The sequence below is a fragment of the Narcine bancroftii genome, chromosome 14, assembly GCF_036971445.1.
Source record: "Narcine bancroftii isolate sNarBan1 chromosome 14, sNarBan1.hap1, whole genome shotgun sequence".
Classification (NCBI taxonomy): domain Eukaryota; kingdom Metazoa; phylum Chordata; class Chondrichthyes; order Torpediniformes; family Narcinidae; genus Narcine; species Narcine bancroftii.
Window position 1 is genome coordinate 41,933,876 of NC_091482.1, and position 26,543 is coordinate 41,960,418.

General features: G+C 43.2%; 1 protein-coding gene across 2 annotated transcripts in view; it reads right to left on the reverse strand.

Annotated features, from left to right (window-relative positions):
- The window catches only part of cep152 (centrosomal protein 152), a 213,821-nt gene extending 208,151 nt beyond the window's left edge, over positions 1-5,670 (reverse strand). For both annotated transcript variants that reach the window (XM_069911317.1, XM_069911318.1), the window contains exons 1-2: positions 5,570-5,670; positions 2,164-2,275 (exon numbers count right to left, since the gene is read on the reverse strand). In XM_069911317.1, the coding sequence (XP_069767418.1) occupies positions 2,164-2,250 (87 nt within the window). In that variant the 5' untranslated portion in view covers positions 2,251-2,275; positions 5,570-5,670. The remainder of the gene's footprint in view (positions 1-2,163; positions 2,276-5,569) is intronic.
- Between the last annotated feature and the right edge of the window lie 20,873 nt (positions 5,671-26,543).

Here is a 26,543-nt window from a genome sequence, read left to right on the forward strand (position 1 = left end):
TCCTATATGACTCTTCCCACGACAGTCCTATATGACTCTTCCCACGACAGTCCTATATGACTCTTCCCACGACAGTCCTATATGACTCTTCCCACGACAGTCCTATATGACTCTTCCCACGACAGTCCTATATGACTCTTCCCACGACAGTCCTATATGACTCTTCCCACGACAGTCCTATATGACTCTTCCCACGACAGTCCTATATGACTCTTCCCACGACAGTCCTATATGACTCTTCCCACGACAGTCCTATATGACTCTTCCCACGACAGTCCTATATGACTCTTCCCACGACAGTCCTATATGACTCTTCCCACGACAGTCCTATATGACTCTTCCCACGACAGTCCTATATGACTCTTCCCACGACAGTCCTATATGACTCTTCCCACGACAGTCCTATATGACTCTTCCCACGACAGTCCTATATGACTCTTCCCACGACAGTCCTATATGACTCTTCCCACGACAGTCCTATATGACTCTTCCCATGACAGTCAAAAGAATCTACTACAGCTTTGAAGTATGGCCTGTCTGGTACAGGATGTGCTGTAAGCAGTTCTGCTTGCTTCTTTGATCTACAGGCAAGGCACATTTCGCATGAAGCAGTGGTCTGTCTTAGGTCTTGGTCCATTCTCAGCAAGTACATCATCTCTCGAGTTCTATATTTGCATTTTCCCTCAACAAAGTGTCCTTCGTGTATCTTCTGGAGCATTTCCTTGCGTAGCCACACTAGAATCACAGACCTGCTCCCTTTGAAGATCATAACTTTCACAACTGACAGTTCATCTCTGCATGCCGAATAATCCCGAATACCCATTGGACAGACATTCTTAGTTGCTCGCCATCCCTTCTGTATTGTATCTTTGAGGTTTTTCATTGTTTCATCTGTCTCTGTTGCTTTCAGTGCAACAAGCAAAGGATAAAATCCTCAGCAAAGTCTGAGAGAAACCATATTGGAATATTTTGCTGGGCTCCATTCAACCCTCTTGCAGCTGCTGGGACAACAATGCCTCGTCTTCTGTCATAGTCTACTTTTTGTTCCCATGCCAACCAGGCACATTGCCTACTGTGAAATGTAGTTCTTTATTATACATGCAAAACACAATACCCACAAACCTTTGTGCCACCAACATTCTGGGGAAGAAAGGCTCAGCCTTTCAAACATCCCCCGTAATTCAAGCCCTCCAGTCGCAGCCACATCCTGGTGAATCTGCTTTGCATCCCTTCCAATTTATTGATCGTTTTGCTATAGCTGAATGACAGAACTGCAGAACACTGCGATCCAAAGCACCCATTTCTTGCCAGCATTAGCACAATGAACCCTAGATAAGTCAAGGCTGAGCAAGACTTCTTGAGGTTAACTCGATGCTATTATAGCACCATCAACCCAGGTTCGATTCTGGGACTGTCAGTAAGGAGTTTGTATGTTCTCCTCATGTCTGCATGGGTGCTCCAGGTTCCCCCCCCCACAACTTCCAAAACATATGGGGTGGTAGGTTAATTTGGGTGTAACTGGGCACCATGCATTTAAATGGCCAGAATCGGATTCTACCATGTTGTAATTAAAATTTAAAATACCAGGGATCTCATTGAGACATACAAGATGTTGAGATTCACGGGATAGAAACTAAGAAGTTTTTTTCCTTTAGCCAGTATCCAGATCTAAGAATGAAACACAAAAGTCTACAGGTGTTGTGATTGTAGTAAAAACACACCAAAATGTTGGAGGAACTCAGCTGTCTTTCAGCATCTATAGGAGACAAAGATGTATTGCCGAGGTTTCGGGCCTGAGCCCTTCAAGGAATAAGCAGAAAACAGGAAATCTTAGAATATAGACAGTGCTGGCAGGGGGAGGATTCGAGACCAACAAAAGGTGTTAATTAGATTTGATAAGGGGAGAGGTGAGAACGGATTATGTCTGTGCGTAACAAGACAGGGAAAAGGGAGAGGCATAGAGGTGGGGAAAGGTGATTGGGAAGGGGGGGTGCGGGGGAGGTTTAAATGAAAGCCAGATAAATCAATATTAATGCCATCCAGAACTAAGAGTAAAACTGACAAGAACTAGAGGACATGGGTGATGAGTGTAACTTTTAATTCAATCAAATGGATCCAAGAAAAATAGAAAAAGTGGCAGAGACAGAGGAATCTGATGGTTACCTCTTGCTCTCGTTCATAATCTTCCTTGTCATACTCTTCATCTTCATGTTGGGTTGGCAAAGTTGCATTATCAAAGTCCATAGACATATTCCAATGACTTAGTGAAATGAACCTAACAAAGTAATAAAATTCAAACGCCATTGCTTAAAATCAAATTATAAATCACAATCTGGCCCACAGAACTTCAAGAAATATTTTGGTTTCATCATTATAATAACATTTATTGTACAAGTAAATACGTTATTACAGAATTACCTCATCGGTTGAAGCACGACACTTTCAGCACCCTCAAATATCTCATCAAGCTGCAACCTCCACAAATTTCAGCTCTAGATTATATTCAAGAATAGTTTATTGCCAATGTAATGAGAAAGATGTCATATTACCCGGCACCCCTTAAAGAGAAGACGAAAAGAGTGCCTTCAAAGTCACTGAGTGTCCATGGATTCGCCTCCAGCCCTCCAATAGACTATACAGACTTGCTGGATGTCTAAATTTTTAAAATTTAATTTAAAAGTCACCAACAGCTATCGCCTGTGTGATCTTCAGTAGCATAACCACTCATTGGTCTGTGACAGTGGTCACTGTCCAGTAGGGTTTCCTCCTTTACTCCTTCTCAAATGCGGGGGGGCCTTCTCCCTGTTTTCTGGTGCTCTGCACTTCCGTGGAATCTGCAACCCTCGAGGCCGCTGCCAACACAGGTGCCGCCATCTTGGCGTCACGGTCGCAGGATTTTAAAATAAACAGACTTGTTTAAAGCCTGTACTAGGCCATCTGTAGTTGAACTGGTCTCTGTTTCCCGAGTCCATAAGAGCAGCAGCTCCACCAGCCTTTCACCTCAAGTGGCATGGTTAGTATAGCAGTTGGTGCAACGCTATCACAGCACCAGTAACCCAAGTTCAAATCTACCATTATCAGTAAGGAGTTTGTAGGTCCTCCCCATGACCATGGAGATTCCCACTGTGTGCTCCAGTTTCCTCCCACTCTCCAAAGAGATGTAGGGTTAGTCGATTAAATGGTCATATTGGTGGTACAGGATCATGGACCGGAGAACCTATTACTATATGCCTTATCTCCAAATTAAAATTAAATTGAATCTCCAAGCAAAGGCAAAGTTGAATTTTTTTTTTAACTAATTGGTTAAAAGGGGAACACAGTACAGGCTCTTCAGCCCTCAATATATTCCTTTAAAAAAGTGTTGGCAATCGGTGAAGTATACTCCTCCGTGATATCAAGGAACTGTATAGTGTCTCCTCTTAAACCGCATGGATTAGTTGAAGCAGCTGTTGGATTCACCATATACATGCTGCAGAATGTATTAGAGATGGAGCTAAACAGAAAAGTCTGCAGAATCTGTGATTGTAGTGGCAATGCAGATCAATCCATGCTACAACCCTACACGGGCTAGGCCCCTCAACTCTAACAACTACATTGGTGCTGTCTCCTGCACCCATGATGAGCTCATCAACTTTGTCCACTTTACTGCTAACTTTCACCCTGACCCAAATTCACTTAGTCCATTTCTGGCAACACTCTCCCTTCCTGTCTCCATCTCAGGAGACAAACACTCCACAGACATCTTCTACAAACCCACCAACTCCCACAGCTACCTCGACTACACCTCCTCTCACCCTGTCCCCTGTAAGGATTCCATTCCTTTCTCACAATTCCTCTGACTTCCAGGATAAGCTCCTATGTTCCAGGACATCTTCTTAAAAAAAAAATTGTGGCTTCCCCGCATCTCCTCTATTTTCCGCACATCTGTCCTGCCCCCTCTACCCAAGACGGAACAAGAACAGAATTCTTGTCCTCAACTAGCAACCCACCAGCCTCTGCTTCCAAGACATTACCCTCTGCAATATTCGCCACCTACAAAGTAATCCCTCAACCAGAGGCATCTTCCCCTCTCCACTCCCTCATCCACGTCCCTTCCCACTAATCACCCCCTCAACACCTAACCCTACAACCACAAGAAATATTATACACACCCACTTCCCCCTCCCTCAAAAACAGTCCTTTCAAGTAAAACAACACTTCACTTGTGAATCTGCAACTGTCATCTGCTGCATCATGTGCTCCTATTGTTGCCTCCTGCATATCGGAAGTTAGACGCAGACTGGGAAACCTCTGTGCCCGCCACAATAATGGGAACCTGCCAGTGGACAACCATCTTAATTTCACGCCCCATTCTCCTACTGACATGCCTATCCATGGCCTCATGCATTGCCAAACAGAGTCTACCAACAAATTGGAGGAACACCACCTTGTATTCCATCTCCAACCACATGCCATTAATGCTCTGCAGGTCAAACAGTTTCCTTTATAGAGCAAAGGTAAAAATACATCATTAACATTTCAGACTTAAGCCCTTCATCAAGGTATGGAAAAATGTCACCAGGCATCCATGCAAGAGTAAGGAGTGATTGACAGGAGGGGATAGGTGGAGGAGAGGGAATAGCAGCAATCAAGGGGAGGAGGGATGGATAGGTGAAGGGAGGGAGGAGAGGTGAGCAGGTTAAAGACACAAAGGGAGCACTGGATGCAGTAAATCAGTCCTGCATCAACATCATCATGTCAATGGTTCAGGGTGGGTCTGTGTGGAGTTCCTAGACGAGCGACGAGTTGCAGTGTGGATATGACCATGGTGGTGCTTCACAAAGGGGCTGTTTAGGGCAGTGAGGGCACAAGCATGGCACCTGCTATGGCCACAGGGGAAGGTGCTGGGGGGGGAGGGGGAGTGACTGGTGGGGAGGGATGAGTGCAAGAGGGAGGCAAAGAGGGAGTGGTCCTGACAGAAGGCAAAGAGGGAGATCTGTCTGGTGGTAGGATCCTATTCCAGGGGACAATGTACTGAATGAGGAGGCTGGTGGGGTGGTAGGTGAGAATGAAGAGGATTCTGTTTGTTGCATCTGGGCACAGAGGGAACCAGGCCAGATGAGCAGGAAATGGAGGAGATGCAGGTTAAGGGCTGATTTTCTCCAGCATTGTGTGTTTCTACTTCAACCATGTCTACAGATTTTTGGACACTGCCCCCCTTCCCTCTCCACTCAGGGACGCGTCTTCCCCCCAACCCCCCATCTCCCCCTTCCCACTCAGGGACGCGCCCCCCTCCCTCTCAGCTTTGGTTCCCTTTTCCCTCCCCACCCGGCCTCCTGCGCTCCTTCCCCTACCCCTTCGCGACTCCCCAACCTTTTTATCCAGACGCTTTCCTGCTTTCTGTTCACACCTTGGCCGAGGGCCGAGTGCATCCGTCCAGATGCTTGCGGGGGACCAGCACAGTATCATCTACTGCTGGTTCTGCTCAACTACAACCATCAAAGCGTTGACAGGTTAAGGACACACGGATCGTCCTCACGCTGAACAACCGCCTCCAGCTGCAACGACGAGACGGGTGAGTGAGACTTACCGCTGCCTAGAGCGGCCCGAGGGACGAGATCACACTCCAGGGACCACCATGGTCATGCCCGCACTCTCCAACTTGCCGCTCGTCTATGAACGCCACATGAATCCACCGCGAACCGTTGACGTGATGACGTTCAATGATTGATGTCCAATTAAGCGACACACGGAGCAGCACAAACGTAGGAAGCGGACCGTGGTCCAATCGGAGTGGAGGCGGGACTTACTCCGGTCCGTTCGAGTGGGCGCCCGAGGCCGCGGGAAAAGGGCGGCTCCCCATTGGCTGAAAGTGGGCGGCTCCCCATTGGCTGAAAGCGGGCGGCTGTCCATTGGCTATAAGTCGGTGGCCTTGGAGCTGAAGTGTCCATTTGTGTGGGTAGCAGAGGACAGGAAAAGTTTGTTAAGTACAAAGCTGTCAGACACGAGAGGGATGAATTGTCATAATGAAGAAAAATCCCCCCACTCCTGTCTGCCACATCAGAAACACTCTTCAGGAGGCTGGTGTGCATGTGTCAATAGGCCCTTTCAAATTGTTATCCCTTGTTTGTAAGTTTATGTCCAAAGTTTTTCGTGGCTTCCATTGCCTCTGGACCTCCTCGGTAGTGGTATAGGGGTGGGGAGTGCGGTCTGCCTTTCGGCCCTTCTTGGTGGAGGTGTGGGAGTGGGAAGTACTAGATGGCCATGTGGGCTAGGGATCCTCTTGTATGGGATTAGGTCCTGCCATCATGTCTAGGGTGGTGATATTTTGTGGGGCGGACGTACCCAGGGCCCTGATTTCCGGGGTGGGTGGTATAGTCCTCTGGGGTGACTCGATAGACGACTGTTTTAGTGACTGCTGCTGCACTCCTTGTGGATCCATAGACATCTGTGTTTCCTCCACATTGTTTGCACATCCGGCCAGTGCGAGATCCCTGGGAGCCACCGAGTCTTCACTTCCATCTGGGAATGTGACGAAGGTGTACTGAGGGTTCGCGTGCCTCAACTCCATTTGATCCACCAGCGGGTCTGCTTTGTGGGGTCTGCAGTGCTTCCGGAGGAGAACACATCCTGGTATCATCATCCATTTAGGCAGCACTGTGCCCTTCATGGCTTTCCTTGTAAAAGAAAAGATATGGTCATGTGGGGTTATGTTAGTGGCAGTACACAATAAAGAACATATAGAGAGTAGGGGTTCTGGCCACACTTCTTGCCATCTAGTAACAGGCAGGTCTTTTGCTTTTAAAGTCAAGAGGACTGTTTTGCAGATAGTGGCATTTTCCCTTTCTACATCCATTCCCCCTGGGATTGTAACTTGTAGTGCGGCTGATAGCAATCCCTCTCTCGTGCAGGTACTGCTGTACTTCTGTGCTCATGAATGCAGCTCCCCTGTCGGTGTGTATGTAGTTTGGGTACCCAAATATGCTGAAGATGGGTTGGAGCAGAAGCAGCTTCCATCCTAGTAGCTATCATCTCTTTGGCTTGGCTTCACGGACGAAGATTTATGGAGGGGGTAAATGTCCACGTCAGCTGCAGGCTCGTTTGTGGCTGACAAGTCCGATGCGGGACAGGCAGACACGGTGTGCAAGGGAAAATTGGTTGGTTGGGGTTGGGTGTTGGGTTTTTCCTCCTTTGCCTTTTGTCAGTGAGGTAGGCTCTGCGGTCTTCTTCAAAGGAGGTTGCTGCCCGCCAAACTGTGAGGCGCCAAGATGCACGGTTTGAGGCGATATCAGCCCACTGGCGGTGGTCAATGTGGCAGGCACCAAGAGATTTCTTTAGGCAGTCCTTGTACCTTTTCTTTGGTGCACCTCTGTCACGGTGGCCAGTGGAGAGCTCGCCATATAACACGATCTTGGGAAGGCGATGGTCCTCCATTCTGGAGACGTGACCCACCCAGCGCAGTTGGATCTTCAGCAGCGTGGACTCGATGCTGTCGACCTCTGCTATCTCGAGTACTTCGACGTTAGGGATGAAAGCACTCCAATAAATGTTGAGGATGGAGCGGAGACAACGCTGGTGGAAGCGTTCTAGGAGCCATAGGTGATGCCGGTAGAAGACCCATGATTCGGAGCCGAACAGGAGTGTGGGTATGACAACGGCTCTGTATACGCTTATCTTTGTGAGGTTTTTCAGTTGGTTGTTTTCCAGACTCTTTTGTGTAGTCTTCCAAAGGTGCTATTTGCCTTGGCGAGTCTGTTGTCTATCTATTTGTCGATCCTTGCATCCAATGAAATGGTGCAGCCGAGATAGGTAAACTGGTTGACCGTTTTGAGTTTTGTGTGCCCGATGGAGATGTGGGGGGGCTGGTAGTCATGTGGGGAGCTGGCTGATGGAGGACCTCCGTTTTCTTCAGGCTGACTTCCAGGCCAAACATTTTGGCAGTTTCCGCAAAACAAGACGTCAAGCGCTGAAGAGCTGGCTCTGAATGGGCAACTAAAGCGGCATCATCTGCAAAGAGTAGTTCACGGACAATTTTCTCTTGTGTCTTGGTGTGAGCTTGCAGGCGCCTCAGATTGAAGAGACTGCCATCCGTGTGGTACCGGATGTAAACAGCGTCTTCATTGTTGAGGTCTTACATGGCTTGGTTCAGAATCATGCTGAAGAAGATTGAAAAGAGGGTTCGTGCGAGAACACAGCCTTGCTTCACACCATTGTTAATGGAGAAGGGTTCAGAGAGCTCATTGCTGTATCTGACCCGACCTTGTTGGTTTTCGTGCAGTTGGATAATCATGTTGAGGAACTTTGGGGGGCATCCGATGCGCTCTAGTATTTGCCAAAGCCCTTTCCTGCTCACATTTTCGAAGGCTTTGGTGAGGTCAACAAAGGTGATGTAAAGTCCTTTGTTTTGTTCTCTGCACTTTTCTTGGAGCTGTCTGAGGGCAAAGACCATGTCAGTAGCGAAAGCCGCACTGTGATTCTGGGAGAATATTCTCGGCGACACTTGGTATTATTCTATTTAGGAGAATCCTAGCGAAGATTTTGCCTGCAATGGAGAGCAGTGTGATTCCCCTGTAGTTTGAGCAGTCTGATTTCTCACCTTTGTTTTTGTACAGGGTGATGATGGTGGCATCACGAAGGTCCTGAGGCAGTTTTCCTTGGTCCCAACAAAGCTTGAAAAACTCATGCAGTTTGACATGCAGAGTTTTGCCGCCAGCCTTCCAGACCTCTGGGGGGATTCCATCCATACCTGCTGCTTTGCCACTTTTCTGTTGTTCGATTGCCTTATATGTCTCATCCTGGGTGAGGACCTCATCCAGCTCTAGCCTTAGGGGCTGTTGAGGGAGCTGGAGCAGGGCGGAATCTTGGACTGAGCGGTTGGCTCTGAAAAGAGATTGGAAGTGTTCTGACCATCGGTTGAGGATGGAGCTATCATATTAGTTTATTAAATTGTACTGACAATAGCCACACCAACAGTGCAAATATAAGACAGCTTTAATAAACTAATATGTACACTAAGAGGTCTTGTCTCTGCAAGACAAACCTGGAACGCTAGACTGTAGCTCTGGAGTGCTTGGGATGACCCGTGGTGACCTAGTGGTGTAATTACCTATCACCACAAGCACCCCAGTTATGCACTAGTTTGAAAGGGTCCAGCCAGGACAACCCCATCGGAACCCAACCGGGTCCCTAACCTAAGACGTAGTCAGGGAACCCAGTTAAACTTACCTAGGTCTCGTCGACAGGTGATTTAAAAAGGAAAAGGAAAATGTTCCGATGACGCTTGTGTCACCTTGTCAGCACATTGGCACAAATGTAGAGGGGAAGTCTGCAGTGTAGGTTAGCTAAAGGGGACTTTAAAACATGGCAGAAGTGTGTTTCAAAATAATTGTTTGATCCTGATTTTTAACTTCATTTCATCTGTGGTGATTGTATCTGCTACAGTGGGCTCTGTGTGTGTGCTCATTTAGAGATCAGGCCCTTAAACCTGCAGTCTATGCCACCTTAATTGTGACTGCAGATCATCTAGCTCACCTTTTTGGGATTGTACAGGAAAATATAAATTCAAGCATATTCCGAGCAATAATTTTTGTGGTATTTAAACAGAATACCCTGAATCAGAAATTCTACTAATTTGAGTAATGGCTGGTGTATAATTGGAAGCTGAGGCCAGAGAGCTGCTCAGCATAAGGGGAGATCCTGATGTAAGTCAACTTTTATCTCATACCATGAATAATGGTTGTATGCACAACCTCATTGTCTTGAGGCTGAGGGAGACAGGGTACAAGAAGACAAAAGCATAGGTAATAAACAAACTAAAAAACCTTTGCAAGAGATTTCTGCAGGTCATCACCACAACATTCATAGTGGCAAAGGGCACTTCGACTGGCCTTCGAGTCAGTAGGCACTTCAGATCTGGGGCGCTAGCCTATCTGCAACCCTTATTTCCCTGATAGCCCACTGACTTCTGATAGCCCTCATGCCAGTGAGACATTCACCCAGCTGGAAGGTCCCATTGAAGCATCCACTCCCAGTGAAACCATGGACCCCTCCAAGCCAATTGCTCAGACTGGTGGGGGTGAGATGGAGGACACCCTGGAAGAGGACCCCAGCAGCCAGGTGCATGACAGTATGTCAGTGGAATGTCAAGCACGGACCTGCTGCCATCGTGGGCAGAAATGCTCACGGACACTCCGTGTGGTCCAAGCATGCCAATGATGAGGCAGGACATGTGAACAGTAAGCCTGAACAGTGCATACAGGAACACCATTCCATGCTAGTGTCCTTCAAATATTATATTACTTTTAATTTGGACCTGACACATGTGCTCTGTAAATTCTGTTCTTTGCCCTGCAGGCTTCGATAGGAGGGGGAAGAGGAGACCCACCCAGGGACAGTGCTTGAATGAGGTGATGCGGAGCTTCATGAGAGAAATGGAGCATGACCGTGTGTGGCACAAGAGAAGACTAGAACAGTACAGGTATCTACAGGGTGATCAACAGGGTGCAGTGAGGTGCAACCTGGACAGCGAATGGGGGTTCTTGACCACCTTTCAGGATGCCATACAAGAGCAGACGTCAATGATGCAGGAGATGGTGCTGTGAAAGATTATGTTGTGTTTGTATTGTATATAGCTATGTTTTGGGAAGATAAATTGGGGCAGGTTTTTTAGTGTAGGTCACATACAAACACTAAAACAGATCTTATTTAAAATACTGGCGCTCTGCCCCATGCTAGACATATCAGCACCAAGAGCCTTTGCAAAAGCTTTGGAGAGTGCCCAAGAGACTTCACCAAAATTAATGGAGAAAATTCTTAGAGATAGTACTTATAAACATCTGGATAGACAGGGTCTGATCAGGAGCACTCAACATGGATTTGTGGGAGGAAGGTCATGTTTGACCAATCTGATTGAATTTTTTGAAGAGGTGACTAGGAATGTGGATGAGGGTAGCGCAGTGGATGTTGTCTATATGGACTTCAGTAAGGCCTTCGATAAGGTACCACATGGAAGGTTAGTTAGGAAGGTGCAGTCTTTAGGTATAAATTTTAAGATAGTCAAATGGATTGAACATCGGCTGAAAGGGAGAGGCCAGAGAGTGGTAGTGGATAATTGTCTGTCAGGTTGGAGGCCGGTGACCAGTGGTGTGCCTCAAGGATCTGTATTGGGCCCATTGTTGTTCGTTATATACATTAATGATCTAGATGATGGGGTGGTAAATTGGATTAGTAAATATGCAGATGATACTAAGATAGGTGGAATAGTGGATAATGAAGAAGGTTTTCAAGGATTGCAGAGGGATTTGGGCTGCTTAGAAAAGTGGGCTGAAAAATGGCAGATGGAATTTAATGCTGATAAGTGTGAGGTGCTTCATTTTGGTAAGAAGAATCAGAATAGGAGATACGTGGTAAATGGGAGAGCATTGAGGAATACAGAAGAGCAGAAAGATTTAGGAGTGATGGTACATCGTTCCCTGAAGGTAGAAACTCACGTGAATAGGGTGGTGAAGAAGGCTTTTAGTATGCTGGCCTTTATCAATCATTGCATGGAATATAGGAGTTGGGAGGTGATGTTGAGATTGTATAAGACGTTGGTGCGGCCTAATTTGGAGTTCTGTGTGCAGTTCTGGTCGCCTAATTATAGGAAGGATATAAACAGAGTGGAGAGAGTGCAGAGAAGGTTTACCAGAATGTTACCTGGGTTTAAGCATCTAGAGTATAGGGAGAGATTGGACAGATTAGGTCTTTATTCTTTGGAGCGTAGAAGGTTGAGAGGGGATTTGATAGAAGTATTTAAGATTATGAAAGGGATAGACAGAGTGGATGTGGATAGACTATTTCCGTTAAGAGGAGGAAAGATTAAAACAAGAGGACATGAGTTAAGAATTAAGGGGCAGAGGTTTAGAGGTAACATGAGGGGGAACTTCTTTACTCAGAGAGTGGTAGCCGTGTGGAATGATCTTCCGGGAGAAATAGTGGCGGCGGAGTCAATTGTATTATTTAAGAAAAGGTTGGACAGGTATATGGATGAGAAGAAGATGGAGGGTTATGGGCATTGTGCAGGGAGGTGGGACTAGAAAGGGGTGTTTGGTTCGGTGTGGACTAGAAGGGCCTAATGGCCTGTTTCCGTGCTGTAATTGTTATGTTATGTTATGTTAAAAGGCAACAGATGAAAGAACGTCAGAGCCACAGACAGTCTGGAGTGGAACTTGGTGTTCTAGGAGGGTCATGTGGTTTTGCAAGCAGAGAGTCAAACAGGTTTTCTCTCTGACTGAGAGAGAGGGAATTCAGTCCTGCAATATGACAGTCAGTTGCAGCAGCTGGGACTGGAACAGGACAAACTGGCAAGCTTGTGGAAAACTCCATTTGGAAGATGGGTTGTGAGTACTTAGTTCAGCTTGGTCAAAGCCCTTGTGGTTCATGCAAGACGAGAGGTCTGGCTGTCTAATGTTTCACTTGAAATAAGAGAAACAAAAAGGCACTCTGTGGTGACCTAAAAGAAAGAGGTTATCATTTGGAGAACCCTGAGGGGGAAAGTTTCTTCAACAAGACACTGAAGTGGCTGATTAAAAAGGAATCAGTTATGGGTGTCCAGTGAACAACAAATCTCTCTGTGAAAACCGACAAGAACCTTCCTGAGTGGTAACCATTTACCTTTCAAGCACCAAAGTCTGGTGAACTTCATAAATGTTACATTCTGTGCACATTATAAGAATTGTCTGCAACCAATGAACTTGGAGAAATGAGGTAACCAAAGAACTCTTCTGAACTTACACACACATTACATACACATATGCTTAGAATTAGAAGGGGATTAAGTTAGGTTAGTTAAGTCAATAGTGCTAAGTTAAAGTGTGATTCTGTTTTCATGTTTAAAGATAATTAAAAGCAACTTTTGTTTAAGTAACCATTTGGCTTGGTGAATATCTATTGCTGCTGGGTTTTGGGGTCCTTTGGGCTCATAACAGTGCTCCTTATAAACTGCTTCATTGCACTTCAGTCCAGACTTCTGCAATGTCCCCTCCACGCGGCCCCCCGACACTCTTCTTCACTCAACATCACCCAACAGCAATTTTCCACCTCCTCCCTAGTCCCAATACAGGCCCAACTGCAATATACCCATTATTTGCAGGGCACCTCACAGCAGGACTTCCATCCCGCTGCTGTGGATGGCAACCAGTCCCAAGGGGAAATTGCCTACATCCTTTACCCCTCCCATCATCTTTCTGCAGTGCTGTAGTTGTCAGTAAATGAGTGTTTTGTATTTCAATGTCCTGTGCATCATACCTTTTTACGCTCAGTGTTGCACCTTATTAGCAGGTAATAATGATTTGGATGACGGGGTGGTAAATTGGGTGAGTAAATATGGGAATGATGCAAAATTAGGGGGAAGTTGTGGATATTGAGGAGGGTTTTCATAAACTACAGAAGGATTTGGACTGTTTGGAAAGGTGGGCTGAAAGATGGCAGATGGAATTTAAAGTAGATAAGTCTGAGGTGCTTCATTTTGGGAGGAATAACCAAAATAGGACATATGCAGTGAAGGGGAGGGCGTTGAGGAATGCAGAGGAACAGAGGGATCTTGCAATAATGGTTCAGCGTTCTTGAAAGTGGATTCCCATGTAGATAGGGTGGTGAAGAAGGCTTTTGGTATTCTGGCCTTTATAAATCATAGCATAGAATATAGGAGCTGGAAGTGATGTTGAGTCTATTAAAGGCATTGGTGAGGCCAAATTTGGAGTATTGTGTGCAGTTCTGGTCTCCAATTTATTGGAAGGATATCAATAAGGTAGAGAGGGTGCAAAGAAAGCTTATGAAATTGTTGCCTGGATTGCAGTATCTTGAATGTGGAGAAAGACTGGGACTTTATTCATTGGAGCGTAGAAGGTTAAGAGGGGATTTGATAGAGGTATTTAAAATTATGAAAGGAATAGATAGAGTAGATGTGAATAGGCTCTTTCCCTTGAGGGTAGGGGAGATTGGAACAAGGGATCATAAGTGAAGGGTAAGGTGGCAAAACTTTAGGAGTAATATAAGAGGAAGCTTCTTCACTCAGAGAGTGGTAGTTGAGTGGAATGATCTTCTGGAAGAGGTAGTTGCGGCAAGGTCAATTCTATCATTTAGGAGGAGGTTCGATGAGTACATAGATGTGAGGAGGTTGGAGAGTTATGGGCAAGGGAGTGGGTACGTGGCACTAATGGAGTTTCACGTAAATCGGTGCGGACTAGAAGGGCCGAGATGGTCTGTTTCTGTACTGTAAATTGTTAGATGGTTATATGGTTGATATGTTTACGTTGGGACACAGACACGCAGAGGTATCAGCTAAACCAAAGCTGTCTTTTGTTAGCTTATATTGCTGCAACGACATGAAAGTATAGAGGTTCATAAGCCATTGTTCGGCAGGGTGGGGGGGTTGAAATAATGAGGGTTAGCTGTTATTGTATTCTTTATCGCTTTTATTGTGGAGTACTTTTTACCAATGTTCAGCAGGGAACATTAATGCTAAGGAAAGGTTTACATCTGTTTCATTAAAAGATTCATATGATGATGTCAGTTACAACTTTTTTATTAAGGATCTTATATTGAAGGACACATAAAGAATGAATGGTGTTAAATCAGCATATGTATACATTAGATATTACTTGCACGTGGCCAGTAACACATGTTAAATGGAGACATCCAGGCCACTTTACAATTGTACATTTGCACTGGTAGTTTTTAAACACTCCACTCTGTGCCAGCACAATTCTTTATTGAGCTATGTTGCATTTTGCTGCATGGTAACTTTACATTACCTGCTGAACTTTGACATCGTCGCAGTCTACAATGTTTACATACTTGACACAATGGTATCACGGACAGCATTGGCAACACTCACTATAGAACCACGCAAAGGATTTCTCTCTGTGATGTTCCTCTCAGGCAGGTAGTTATCCTTGTTAATCTCACAAATGTTATGCAGGACATAGCAGGCAATAACAACATCAGAAATGAAAGACCTTCTGAATCCATCTGCTTGCTCAAATGCCTGCATCGCTCTTTAAGCCAACCAAAGACATTCTCCACCACTATCCATGCTGAGCTCAGATAATGGTTGTACTTCTGTTTCTGGAGGTTGAGAGCATGATGCTATGTGAACCCCTTCATAAGCCAATTCCTGAGGGAGTAAGCAGGGTCCCCGACCAGATGTGCTGGAATCTCCACACTGTAAACTCACATGGATACCTATAAGCAGTCCAAAACAGAGGTGTGAGTGTCACATATAGCTCACCCAGTGTTTAATGCATGCACACATTTAACATGTACTCTGTTGTCTGTGCACGTGTGTCATGGTGGACCAATTCATTTGTTTCATCCCTGCATACTATCTGTCCATTGTGGTTTGGATACGTTCTTCCTATGGGAACAAATATCCACCGCATCCTCTGCCTTCCTGTAATGAGGTGAGTTGGCTAACACCCGAGCATCATGAGTGCGGCTGGGCCATCCATCAAATGCATCTGTAAACCTGAAAACAAACAGCACAATGCAATGAGTGACAACCTGTGGGCACCTACTTCCATGGGCATAGATCTATTAAAGAGTGCAGAATTCTCTTACCGTCCTTCTTGGTCCACAACAGGTTGAAGAGTTGTAAGTGCCACCCCTTATGGTTGTAGTAGAATGATTCATAATCTTGTGGGGCCATGATGGGAATATGTGTGCCAACGATAGCCCCAGCGCACATCGGATATTCTTTATCTGCAAACCCATTTGTAGCCTCCTGCAGCTGTGTCCAACTTGGTAGCTGAATGAAATGCTTCATTGAGGGTCCATTTCAAGGCACGAGTTACCTGTGCCACGACCATCCACACAGTGGATAAACCAACACCAAAAAGAACACATGGGGTGCCACATCACCACAAGGCAATGGCAAATTGGACAGAAGGTTCCAGAGGTCTTCTGAAGTTTGTAACCTGATGCTTCAAATCTAGCTTGAGGAGGTCACATATGAATTTGAAGATGCTGTTCAACATTCAGAAATTAGTCCACCACTTCACATCATCAAATTTGGACTGGATGTTTCCCACAGTATTCTATCTATCTTCCTTCTCACTCTGGTTTCCATCAGGCGGTGAAAGAAGCATACATAAGCCAGCCGCCTACATCTCCGTATGCCAGTCTGCCTATCCTCTGCATCTTCCTCCAACCATGTCTCGAATTTCACAGCATTTATATCCTGCTGCTCCTCAACTGAATGTTGCATTCACCTGACAGCGGTGGTCAAAATAGCTGCTTGCTCTACTACAGCACTGTAGCCAGCATCTGTACATAATTCCTGGTCACCATTTAGACTTCAATTCTTAACTACCGGCAGTACTTTTGATGAGTGCGTGACACATCATTTGACACATTATCACAGGGGCAGGATTCCCCCTTAAATCGCTGGATTGGCGATTTAATGGGTTGATCACCCTGCGATTTGAAAGGTGCTTTGGCCCAGTAATTGCACCTGGTTCCAGGGGGGCTACCCAGGTGCTGCAGTTTAAAAGGGCCTAATGACTACTGTCCATATAAAACTTCATGAACAAAAATATAGATGCTATGCTGCAAGATGCAAACCTCTATTTAATAATCACTGAAGCAGGATGGTCAGATTACAGTTTGCCAAGAAGAATCTGGAAAAGGGACTGTAGACAGATGATACCAAGATTAACCCGTATCAGAGTGATGGTGAGCAAAGTGTGGAGACACAAAGGAACTGCCCAGCTTCAAAGTATACCACCTTTGCCATGGTTTGCATTGTAGCCTCTGTATTTCTGTTCATGAAGTCTCCTATGGGCAGTGGTCATTGATACAACCACACCTGCCTCCGGAAGAGTGTTTCTGATCTGTCAGACATACTTTTGGGATATTTTCTTCATTATGATGAGAATTTTTCTGTGATCAGCAGTGGTGGTCTTCCTTGGAATGCGAGGCTCTTTGTGATACTAAGCTCCCCAGTACATTCTTTCTTCTTAATGATTTTCCAAACTGTTGGTTTTGGTAATCCTAAGGTTTGAATATTGTCTCTTACTGTTTTATTCTTCTTTTTCCAACCTCATCATGACTTCTTTGCCTTTCATTGGTACAACTCTGGTCCTCATGTTGAAAAATGACAATTACAGACTCTAAAGGTGATCAAAAGTTTAGAAGCAAGCCTAGCTCAATGTCAAATGTCCAAAGCATTATGGTGCCTTGAGGGGTCAATATATAAAAAGTTCTGCAATTTCTACATGGTCAAACCAAAATGTAAACAAATAACCTTGAAAAAAATCTGGAATGTGCTCCCTAATTACATGTGAATTGTTTGATAACAGATTTAAAACTGAGGCATAGAGGCAAATAAAAGAAAAAAGTGTCTTTGTCCCAAACATTATGGAGGGCATTGTATATTTAGTCACCTCTTATCCTCTGTGGCTCCAAAGAGATAAGCCCTAGCTCTGTCAGCTTTGCTTCATGAGATATCTTCACCAGTCCAGTCAACATCCTGGTAAATCCCCTCTGCACCCTCTCAAAAAAGCATTATCCTTTAATGAGGTGACCAAAACTGAACACAAACTCTACAAATGTAGTATCATCATCCTTATGGACCTGCCATCTTAATCAAAAGCAGCAATTTTAAGGTATCTATGGACCTGACTCCCAAAGTCTCTCGGTTCCTCTACACTGTTTAAAAATCTTGCTATTAGACACATACTCCATCTTGAAGTTTGTCCTTCCAAAATTCATCACTTCACATTTACTCAGATTGAACTCCATCTGCCACTTCTCTGCCAAACTCTGCATCCCTTCTGCACAATCCACAACTCCTCCAACCTTTGTATCATCTGAAAACTTAGTGACCCACAGTTCCTCTTCTTCATCCAAATCATTTACAAAGAGTCTTGTACCCAAAACAGATTCCCGTGGAATGCCACTAGTCACTGACCTCCAGGCAGAATACCTTCCATCTACCACTACCCCCTGCTTTCTGCAGCAAGCTAAATCTTAATCCAAGCATCCAAGATTACTTGGATTCCATGGCACTTGACTATAATGGGAGACCTTGTCAAACACCTAACTAAAATCTATATGCACTACATCCATCACCTTATCTTCATCAATTTCTTTTGTCACCTCTTCAAAAAATTCAATTTAGCTTGTAAGGCATGAACTGCATCTCTCCAAACCATGCTGACTATCCCTGGGAAGACTATGCTTCTCTAAAGGCTCCTAATTTCCCTCTAAGTATCCTCTCCATTAGATTGCCCACAAATGTTCCTATAAGAGGAGCATTAGGGGGAAACTTCTTCATTCAGAGGGTAGAGAGAATGTTGAATGGGCTGCCAGCAGAATGTTGATTCGATTTCAATATTTAAGAGAAGTTTGGATGGGAAAGGTGTGGAGGACTATGGTCCAGGTGCAGGTCAATGTAATCCCCAATGAATAATAGTTTGGCACAAACTAGATGGGCTGGCAACTTGTTTCTGTGTTGTACTGGTCTACCCTATAGGGAATAGAGGCTCTATTATAACCAAACAACACCTATATTGACGGTCAGCAAGGAGGCAATGTTGCCAATCTGCACTGAGTGAGGTCTGTCGATGAGAAAGCCAGGGATCCAGTTGCAGAAGGATGAATAGAGTTCAGATCCCTTTGATCATGTTTAATTGCTATGTTTTATGCTATGTTGAATGCTGAGCTGCAGTCAATGTTCAACACCTTACTTGGGTGTACCTGTGGTCTCAGTGATATAATACAGCGGAGGGCCAGCAAGGTGCATTTGCCACTGACCTGATGTGACATTGGTGAATTGAAGTGAAGAATAGAGTTAAACCCAAGCATGAAGGGACATGTGGTCTGGGTTTACTAAATAATGTGTAAATAATGTTAAAAAAAAAGGAAACAATATCCCTTGGACCATTATATGCGAACGTGACATTTACCATTTCATTCCAAATGAAAGTTACACTCACATTGAGGTTGAATACAAGTTTTTTGACATTTTAGAATCAGAATTAGGATTTATTGCCATAAACAAGTGATGAAATCTGGTGTTTGTGGCAGCATTAAAGTGCAAACATTCAATTATAACCATCTTACAACATTACTATAAAAACATTAAAATAATTGTACACAAAAGGTAAGGGAGTGTCTTTGGTTCATTGATTATTCAGGAATCTGATGGTAGCAGGAAAGAAGCTGTCCTTGCACTGGTCATCTTCAGGCTCCAGTACTTTTTTCCCAATGGTAGCAGAGTGGCCTGGGTGGTGGGGGTCTTTGAGGATAGAGGCTGCTTTTTTAAGACACCGCCTCATGTCATGTCCTCGATGGAGTGAAGTCTGGTGCAGGTCGAGTTAACAACCCTCTGTAGTTTATTCTTATCCTGAGTGTTGGTGTTTCCATACCAGGCAGTGATGCAACCAGCCAGAATGCTTTCCATGGTACACCTGTAGAAGTTTACAAGACTTCAGTGACATACCAAATCTCCTCAGACACCTCACAAAGTATAGCCGCTGGTGAGCTTTTTTTGTGATTCCATCAATGTGGAGGCTTCAGGATAGATCCTCAGAGATGTTGACACCCAAGAATTTGAGGTTCTTGATTCTCTCCACTACTGAGCCCCCAATGAGGACTGGGTCGTGTTCTCTGGACTTCCTCCTGAAGTCCACAATCATCTTCTTGGTTTTGCTAACATTGAGCACAAGGTGTTGAAATTCCACCATTCAATGATCTGATCTATTTCCCTCCTGTACACTTCCTCATTGATGTTTGTGATTCTGCCAACAACTCTGGCATCATCGGCAAATTTGTAGGTAGCATCGGAATTGTGCCTGATGACACAGTCATGGGTGTATAATGAATAAAACAGTGGGCAAAGCATACATCCTGTGTATGCCTGTGTTGATGATCAGTGAGGATGAGGCATTGATTCCAAATCATACTGACTGTGGTCTTCTGATGAGAAAGTCAAAGATCCAGGTGCAGAGTGGGGTACAGAGGCCTAGAGTTTGTAGCTTCTTGACCAGCCCTGAGGGAATAATGTTGTTGTTGTTGAAGGCTGAGCTGCAGTCGATGAAGAGCAGCCATATGTATGAATTGCTGTTTTTGAGGTGATCCAGAGCTTCTAGTATCTGCAATTTTAATTTTTGTTCTGATACTCAAATGGCCTCACCTCCCTAGTATCAACAGCATTTTCAATTGTTGTATTTCAATGTCTTATCAGTCTCTGTTGAAACCTTATTTGAACTAAGAGCACGGAGCAGCACAGCACAGTATGAGACCATCAGCCCATCATGACAATGAATGTATTGAACAATGGTCAAATACACCAAAATTCTTACTTGTTGCAGCCAAACAATCAGCTCTTAAAAAAGCAACCACAATAATATGCATTAAATTGAAAAAATAAATAATGAATACAAAAGCAGGATTGATCATTAATATTCATAGTTACTGCAATTCAAGAAAAAAAGAGAGGTATTCCACGGGTGCAGATAGTCTTCTTGTGCTTTTCAAGCAGTCCATGATCAGTGTAACAAAGGGCTTGTCAGCATAATGACCCCATGGAGGAGTGTTGCAGTATCAGAGGAAATATGGCCATTCGAGCAGCCGTAGCAATTACTTCAAGGTTGCCTCAATGTTCCCTTCTGGAAGTGGTCTTCTGATATATGGAATAAATTGAAGATGTTAACCTTCTCCACCTCCATTTCATCAATGCAGATAGTTGTGTGATCTCACAGCCTCATAATGGCCTCAGGTGCACAATGAGGTTGTCCTGACCTGCTCCCTCCCCACACCCCATAACTTTTTTTCTTACAACCAAGTGCCATGCTCCTATTATTCCTTCCTCTACCACCACTCCCAGCAATGCATTCCAGATAACTCATTAATTTAAACTGAAAATGTGAAAGATGCTAAGGAGATTTTTTTTAATTACAGGGATGTGGTGATGGAGTATGACCTGTGTCCATGCTAGCTGTCAGTGAGACATCTGTCTACACTCAGCCAGCATCTTCTATCTTAGATTTGTGAGAGTGTCTTCACCAAACCCTCCAGCAGTGTTTCATTTCCTGGGTGAAAAGATCTATCTTGTAAATATAACTCTTACTGTAAACCCATGCTTTCTGGTGAGTGGGGGCAGGAGAGTAGCTCAATATATACCCCATCTATACCCTTAATGTTGTATTCCTAAGTCAGCTTCCTTCTCGCCTTTTCTACTCCAAAGAAAGAAAGCCAATCTCTCCTCATAGCTAAAATACTTTATCCAAGAATTTTTGTCATAGTGAGCTGAAACTTCTCTATGACAATTGCATCCTTTACTGTGGCAACAAGAAATGCACACAGTAGTCTAGCTATGGCCTCATTGGTATACTAAGCTTGGCTAATTCAGACATTCATAACCACTACATTGCTGCCTTCATGGATACTTGGACATGCATCACAAAAAAAATTTCTTAATAGCATTTCTATCTTTCATTGTGGAAAACACAAATATTCAGCAGGTCACGCTGCATTTATAGGAAGTAAAGCATAACCAACATTTTGTGCCTGAGCAAAAGCAAGCTGGTACCTTTGTTAGGTGGGGAGAGCAGGGAGGAAGAGACAGGGGACAGGCTAACAGGAAAGAGGTCAGAGGTGGATATAGGTGGGAGCATATCTGTAAACAATCTATATATAGCCTGTTATACACTTTGATAGGCCTCTACACTGCCACAATTTCACCAAACTTTGGATCATCTGCCAATTACTAACCCACTCACCCACTGTTTTATTCAAGTCATTTATATAAATCACAGGGATCCTGATATCATTCCAAGCAGAATGCCATTAGCCATGGCCCTCTGGCCAAAATAACGCTCTTCCACCACTATTCTGTCTTTCATGGACTAGGCCATTCTAAATCCAACCTACGAATTCACCATGGATCCCACGCATCTATGGCTTCTGGTTCAGCTGACCACGGGGGGACGTGGTGAAATGTCTTACCAAAGTTCATGTCTCTGCCCCAACCTCATCAACCACATTTGTTGCCTTCTCATAAAAACTCAAGCAAATTTGTAAAGACACAACCAAAGCCATGTTGGCTATCTCAAATCTGACCATGCCTTGTGTAATTCCTATCTCTATCTCCTTTTGCTTCCATGTGTCTGATATGAGCCTCAAGAAGGAATTTCTTTTCTTGAATAAAGGTGTAAAGGTTAAAACCTTGTGTTTTTTTTTGGTTTTTGTAAATTTTGTTCCTATCCCTTTAAGGAAAATTTTTGTTTGTAATGTTACCATAGATACTATGATGTTATATATCATAATTTCCGAACGGACCAGGTGCTTGCTTTCTCATTCTTCAAAGAATCATGAGACAGATGTAAGCTCTCGAGATACTTTTCTTTGAATTCATCTTAATCATCTTATTTTGTTTACTTTTTTTATATTTGTTTAAAGTTGAATGTCGTTATTATATAGTATTGTTACGAGCCTAGTCGATCCCCATAAAATTTTATGAGCCCAGATGACCCATAAACACAGCAGCAGTAGATATTCACCAAGACAAATGGTTACTTAAACAAGAGTTGCTTTTAATTATCTTTAAACATGAAAACAGAATCAAACTTTAATTTATCTATTTACTTACTTAACCTAATTTAACCCCCCTCTAATTCGAAGCGCACGTGTATTTAATGTGTATGTAAGTTCAGAAAAGTTCTTTGGTTCACAGACCAATCTCACTTCTCATTCCTCCAAGTTCACTGGTTGCAGGCAATTCTTATACTGTGCACAAAATTTAACATTTATGAAGTTCACCAGGCTTTGGTGCTTGAAAGGTAAACGGTTACCACTTAGGAAGGTTCTTGCTGGTTTTCAGAGAGAGATGTGTTGTTCCAAGACATCCACAACTGATGTACTTCCATCAGTCACCTCAGTGTCTTGCTGATGAAACTTGCCGCATCAGGGTTCTCCAGATGATAACCTCTTTCATTCAGGTCACCACAGAGTGCCTTTTTGTTTCTCTTATTCCAAGTTAAAGATTAGACAGCCAGTGGTTTCTTCTTGCATGAACCACAAGGGCTGTGACTAGGCCATCTTCCACACTGGGCTTCTTACCAGCTTGTCCTATTCAACACTGTACAAGTGATCTCTGTCTCTCTCACACTCTCTCTCTCTCTCTCACACTCACACACACAAACACACACACACACACACACACACACACACACAGACTGAGAGAAAGCCTGTTTGACTCTCTCTGCTTGCAAAACCATATGACCCTCTTACAACAGAAAAACTTTCCTCCAGCCTGCTCTTTCAACCATTGCCTTGATAAACATAATCCATTAGTGAAGTCTCTTGGGCACTCTTAAGAGCTCTTGCAAAAAGGTGTGGAAAGTCACTATGTCTCCAGTATTTCAAATAAGATCTGTTTTGAAGTGTTGGCATGTAACCTACTCTAAGAAACCTTTCCCAATTTATTTCCAAAAAAATTTCTATATACTCTGTCACAGTATGCTTTGTTGCTCATAGTTATTAAAATCTCAATACCAAGATAAGCAAAATGGTTATCAGTATTTATCAACGAATTAAAGCTACTTACAGTTGCAACTACAAAGTTTGATTTATTGAATTGAATAAGATGGTAATTTGGAATATCGTCACTTTTGTTTCCATGAAGATGATGTTTTGAAATTGGGAAATAATTGAACTTGGAAAGTGTCGTCTATATTCTTAGTCAAAGAAATGTTGGGATTGTGAAATATATCTGGAAAAAACAATTTGTTAAAATAATTTAAGCTTCAAAGAAGTTTAGTTGTCTGTGAGAAGATTCCAGAGGCCTCCATGAGAACATGCCTGTGTTACTGCAGAAACCTGTAACCTTGGAGAGAGTTAAAGAGCTCTGATTGAAGAATTGGCAGGAAGTCCAGAAAGTGTTCTATAAAAAAATGACTAAGTGTTCTCTGAGAAGAAAGATAATTCAGTCAGAGAACCTTTTTTTTATAATTTTTAATTTTTTCACACTGTGAATCATGTCAACCAAAATATGTACAAAGGTTTTTCATTAAATTTATAGTGATCTTTTCTCCCTTTTTTCCCCCTTTCCCTTCCTCCCCTCTACCCTCCCCCACCCATTGGTATTCAACATATACAATACAATAAACCATAAAACAATATCTTCACACAAAGGAAAATAAACAAGAAAAATGCACCGACTACTTATTACACACTGAATCTAGTTGTTTTGCCTTCTTATCATTTTCATTTTAGGGGATGGAGGTCCTAGGCACACCCTCTTTGATATGTTCCATTTATGGCCCCCAAATTTGTCTAAACATTGTGACCTTATTTTAAAAATTATGTTATTTTTTCCAATGGAACACACCTATTCATCTCCATGCACCACTGCTGTATACTCATGCTCTCTTCCATTTTCCAAGCCAACACCACACATTCCTTTGCTACTGCCAAGGCCATCGCAATGAATTTCCTTTGTGCTTTATCCAATTTGAGACCCAATTCCCCACCTTTTATATTTTTCAAAAGAAATATCTCCAGTCTTTCTGGCATTCTATTCTCTGTAACTCCATTTAGTATCTGATTTGGAATAAATTTAGTAGCCTCTTCCTTTTAATTTGGTTATGTATTCCATTAATGTTTATAGTCATATAGTTCAACATTGCCATCTTATATCTTGCTTATATTTCTTTTCCACTTCTTTGTCACCTCCATCCCCCTTTCCCCCAATTTCATCTCTTAGTTTTCTCTTATTAAACTTAATGTATGACAACACATTTAAAACATAAAGTACCCCCGCGGTTCCCACACCCATTAATACCTTAACCCCAAAAGTTCCCTCCCTCTCTGAGTTGCCCCTTACCCCTTGCTGGGCAACCACAACTCCCCTTTTCATTCAGATTGCGATCTTGCTCGCAGTGTCAACTGATTTTGCAGTGACTATTCTTCCCTTTCCCCTCCAGCCCTTCCCAGAAAACACTTTTTTAACACATATAACAAAGGTCTCTCTCTTTTTTCTCCACCCTTACTTCCTTCCTTCCCTTCAGTTTTCCTTCTTTAGTTCTTTACATATACATTGTTTTTACATCTTTATATATACTTTATCGCCGTTCTTCATTCTTATTACACCTCTTCATCTCTTCTGTCCTGCAAACCTTCTGCGAATTCTAGCGCTTCCTCTGGATCCGAGAACAGTCTGTTTTGCTTCCCGGGTATATATATTTTAAGCACAGCTGGATGTCTTAATATGAATTTGTAACCTTTTTTCCATAAAATCATTTTTGCTGTATTAAACTCCTCCCTCCTCTTTAAGAGTTCAAAACTTATGTCTGGATAAAAAAATATTTTTTTCTCTAAAAGAAAGAGATTATTTTAATTACTCTAACAGGCATAAAACTTATTCTAGGATCAATATGTTTTTATTGACAGCCAAAATTCAAGGGAGAGTCTGAAAGACTGAATATAAGGCAAGACTTTTATCAGACCATTCACCTTTGCTATTGTCGATTGCTCTGGAGTATATTTCCCTGAAAAGATACAGATGGAGGCTGAATCCTATGTTGTTTAAAAGGTAAGACTTTCAGGAGTATATAGAGCAACAAATCAAAATATACTTTGAGACAAATGCAAATTCACCAACAGACAAATGGGACGCAATGAAAGCCTATAATTAGTTATACGAACAAAATTTAAAAATAATACTGCCGGGAAATAGAACAGTTGGAAAAGATAAAGTAACCATAGAAAGAGATTTAATGAAAAGAGAGGATATGGAAAAAGAGAACTGATGGAGAAAAAAATTAAAATACGACACATTACAAAATTACCAAGTGGAAAAAAATATTATGAAAACAAAACAAAGATATTCTGAATTAGGAGAGAAAACCCACAAAATTTTGGCCTGGCAATTAAAAGCAGAGCAAGAAACAAGGACTATTGTGGCAACAGGGAAGGGGAATAAGTATATTTCATATAATCCACAGAAGATAAATGATAATTTTGGGAAATTTTATAAGCAACTATATCAAACTGAAATCCTAGGGAAGAGTGTTGAAATTGGAAAGACAAAATAAATTACTAAAACCCCTGACAACCACAGAAATATACGATGCACTAATGACATTACCAAATAATAAAGCACCAGGTGAAGATGGATTTCCCACATAATATTATGGGATTTAATAATCTACTAATTCTGCACCTCTTAGAGGTAATGAAACAAGTGGAAGGGACCTAGAATCAGCCTGACTCATGCAAAATGGCAATAATCTCAGTATTCCAAAAACAGGAAAGGACCCGCTGTCTCTGGTTTCATATATATTCGTGTGGTGGCCCCTCACAGCCCCCTCGGGGGGCTCACAAAATGAAGGATGAATGCAATAATCCAGCAAACTGCACAAAGCCCACAGTGCTGCCCTCCAATTGGCAACAACTAAAGGACCCTAACTGGCCTATCAAGGAAAGTAGATCGCAAATGCACCAATCAGTGCTGAGGTGTCTTTGACCATGTCCCTCAGCTTGAGAATAAAAGCGGAGCTGTGAGCCCAATAAAACTCAATGTG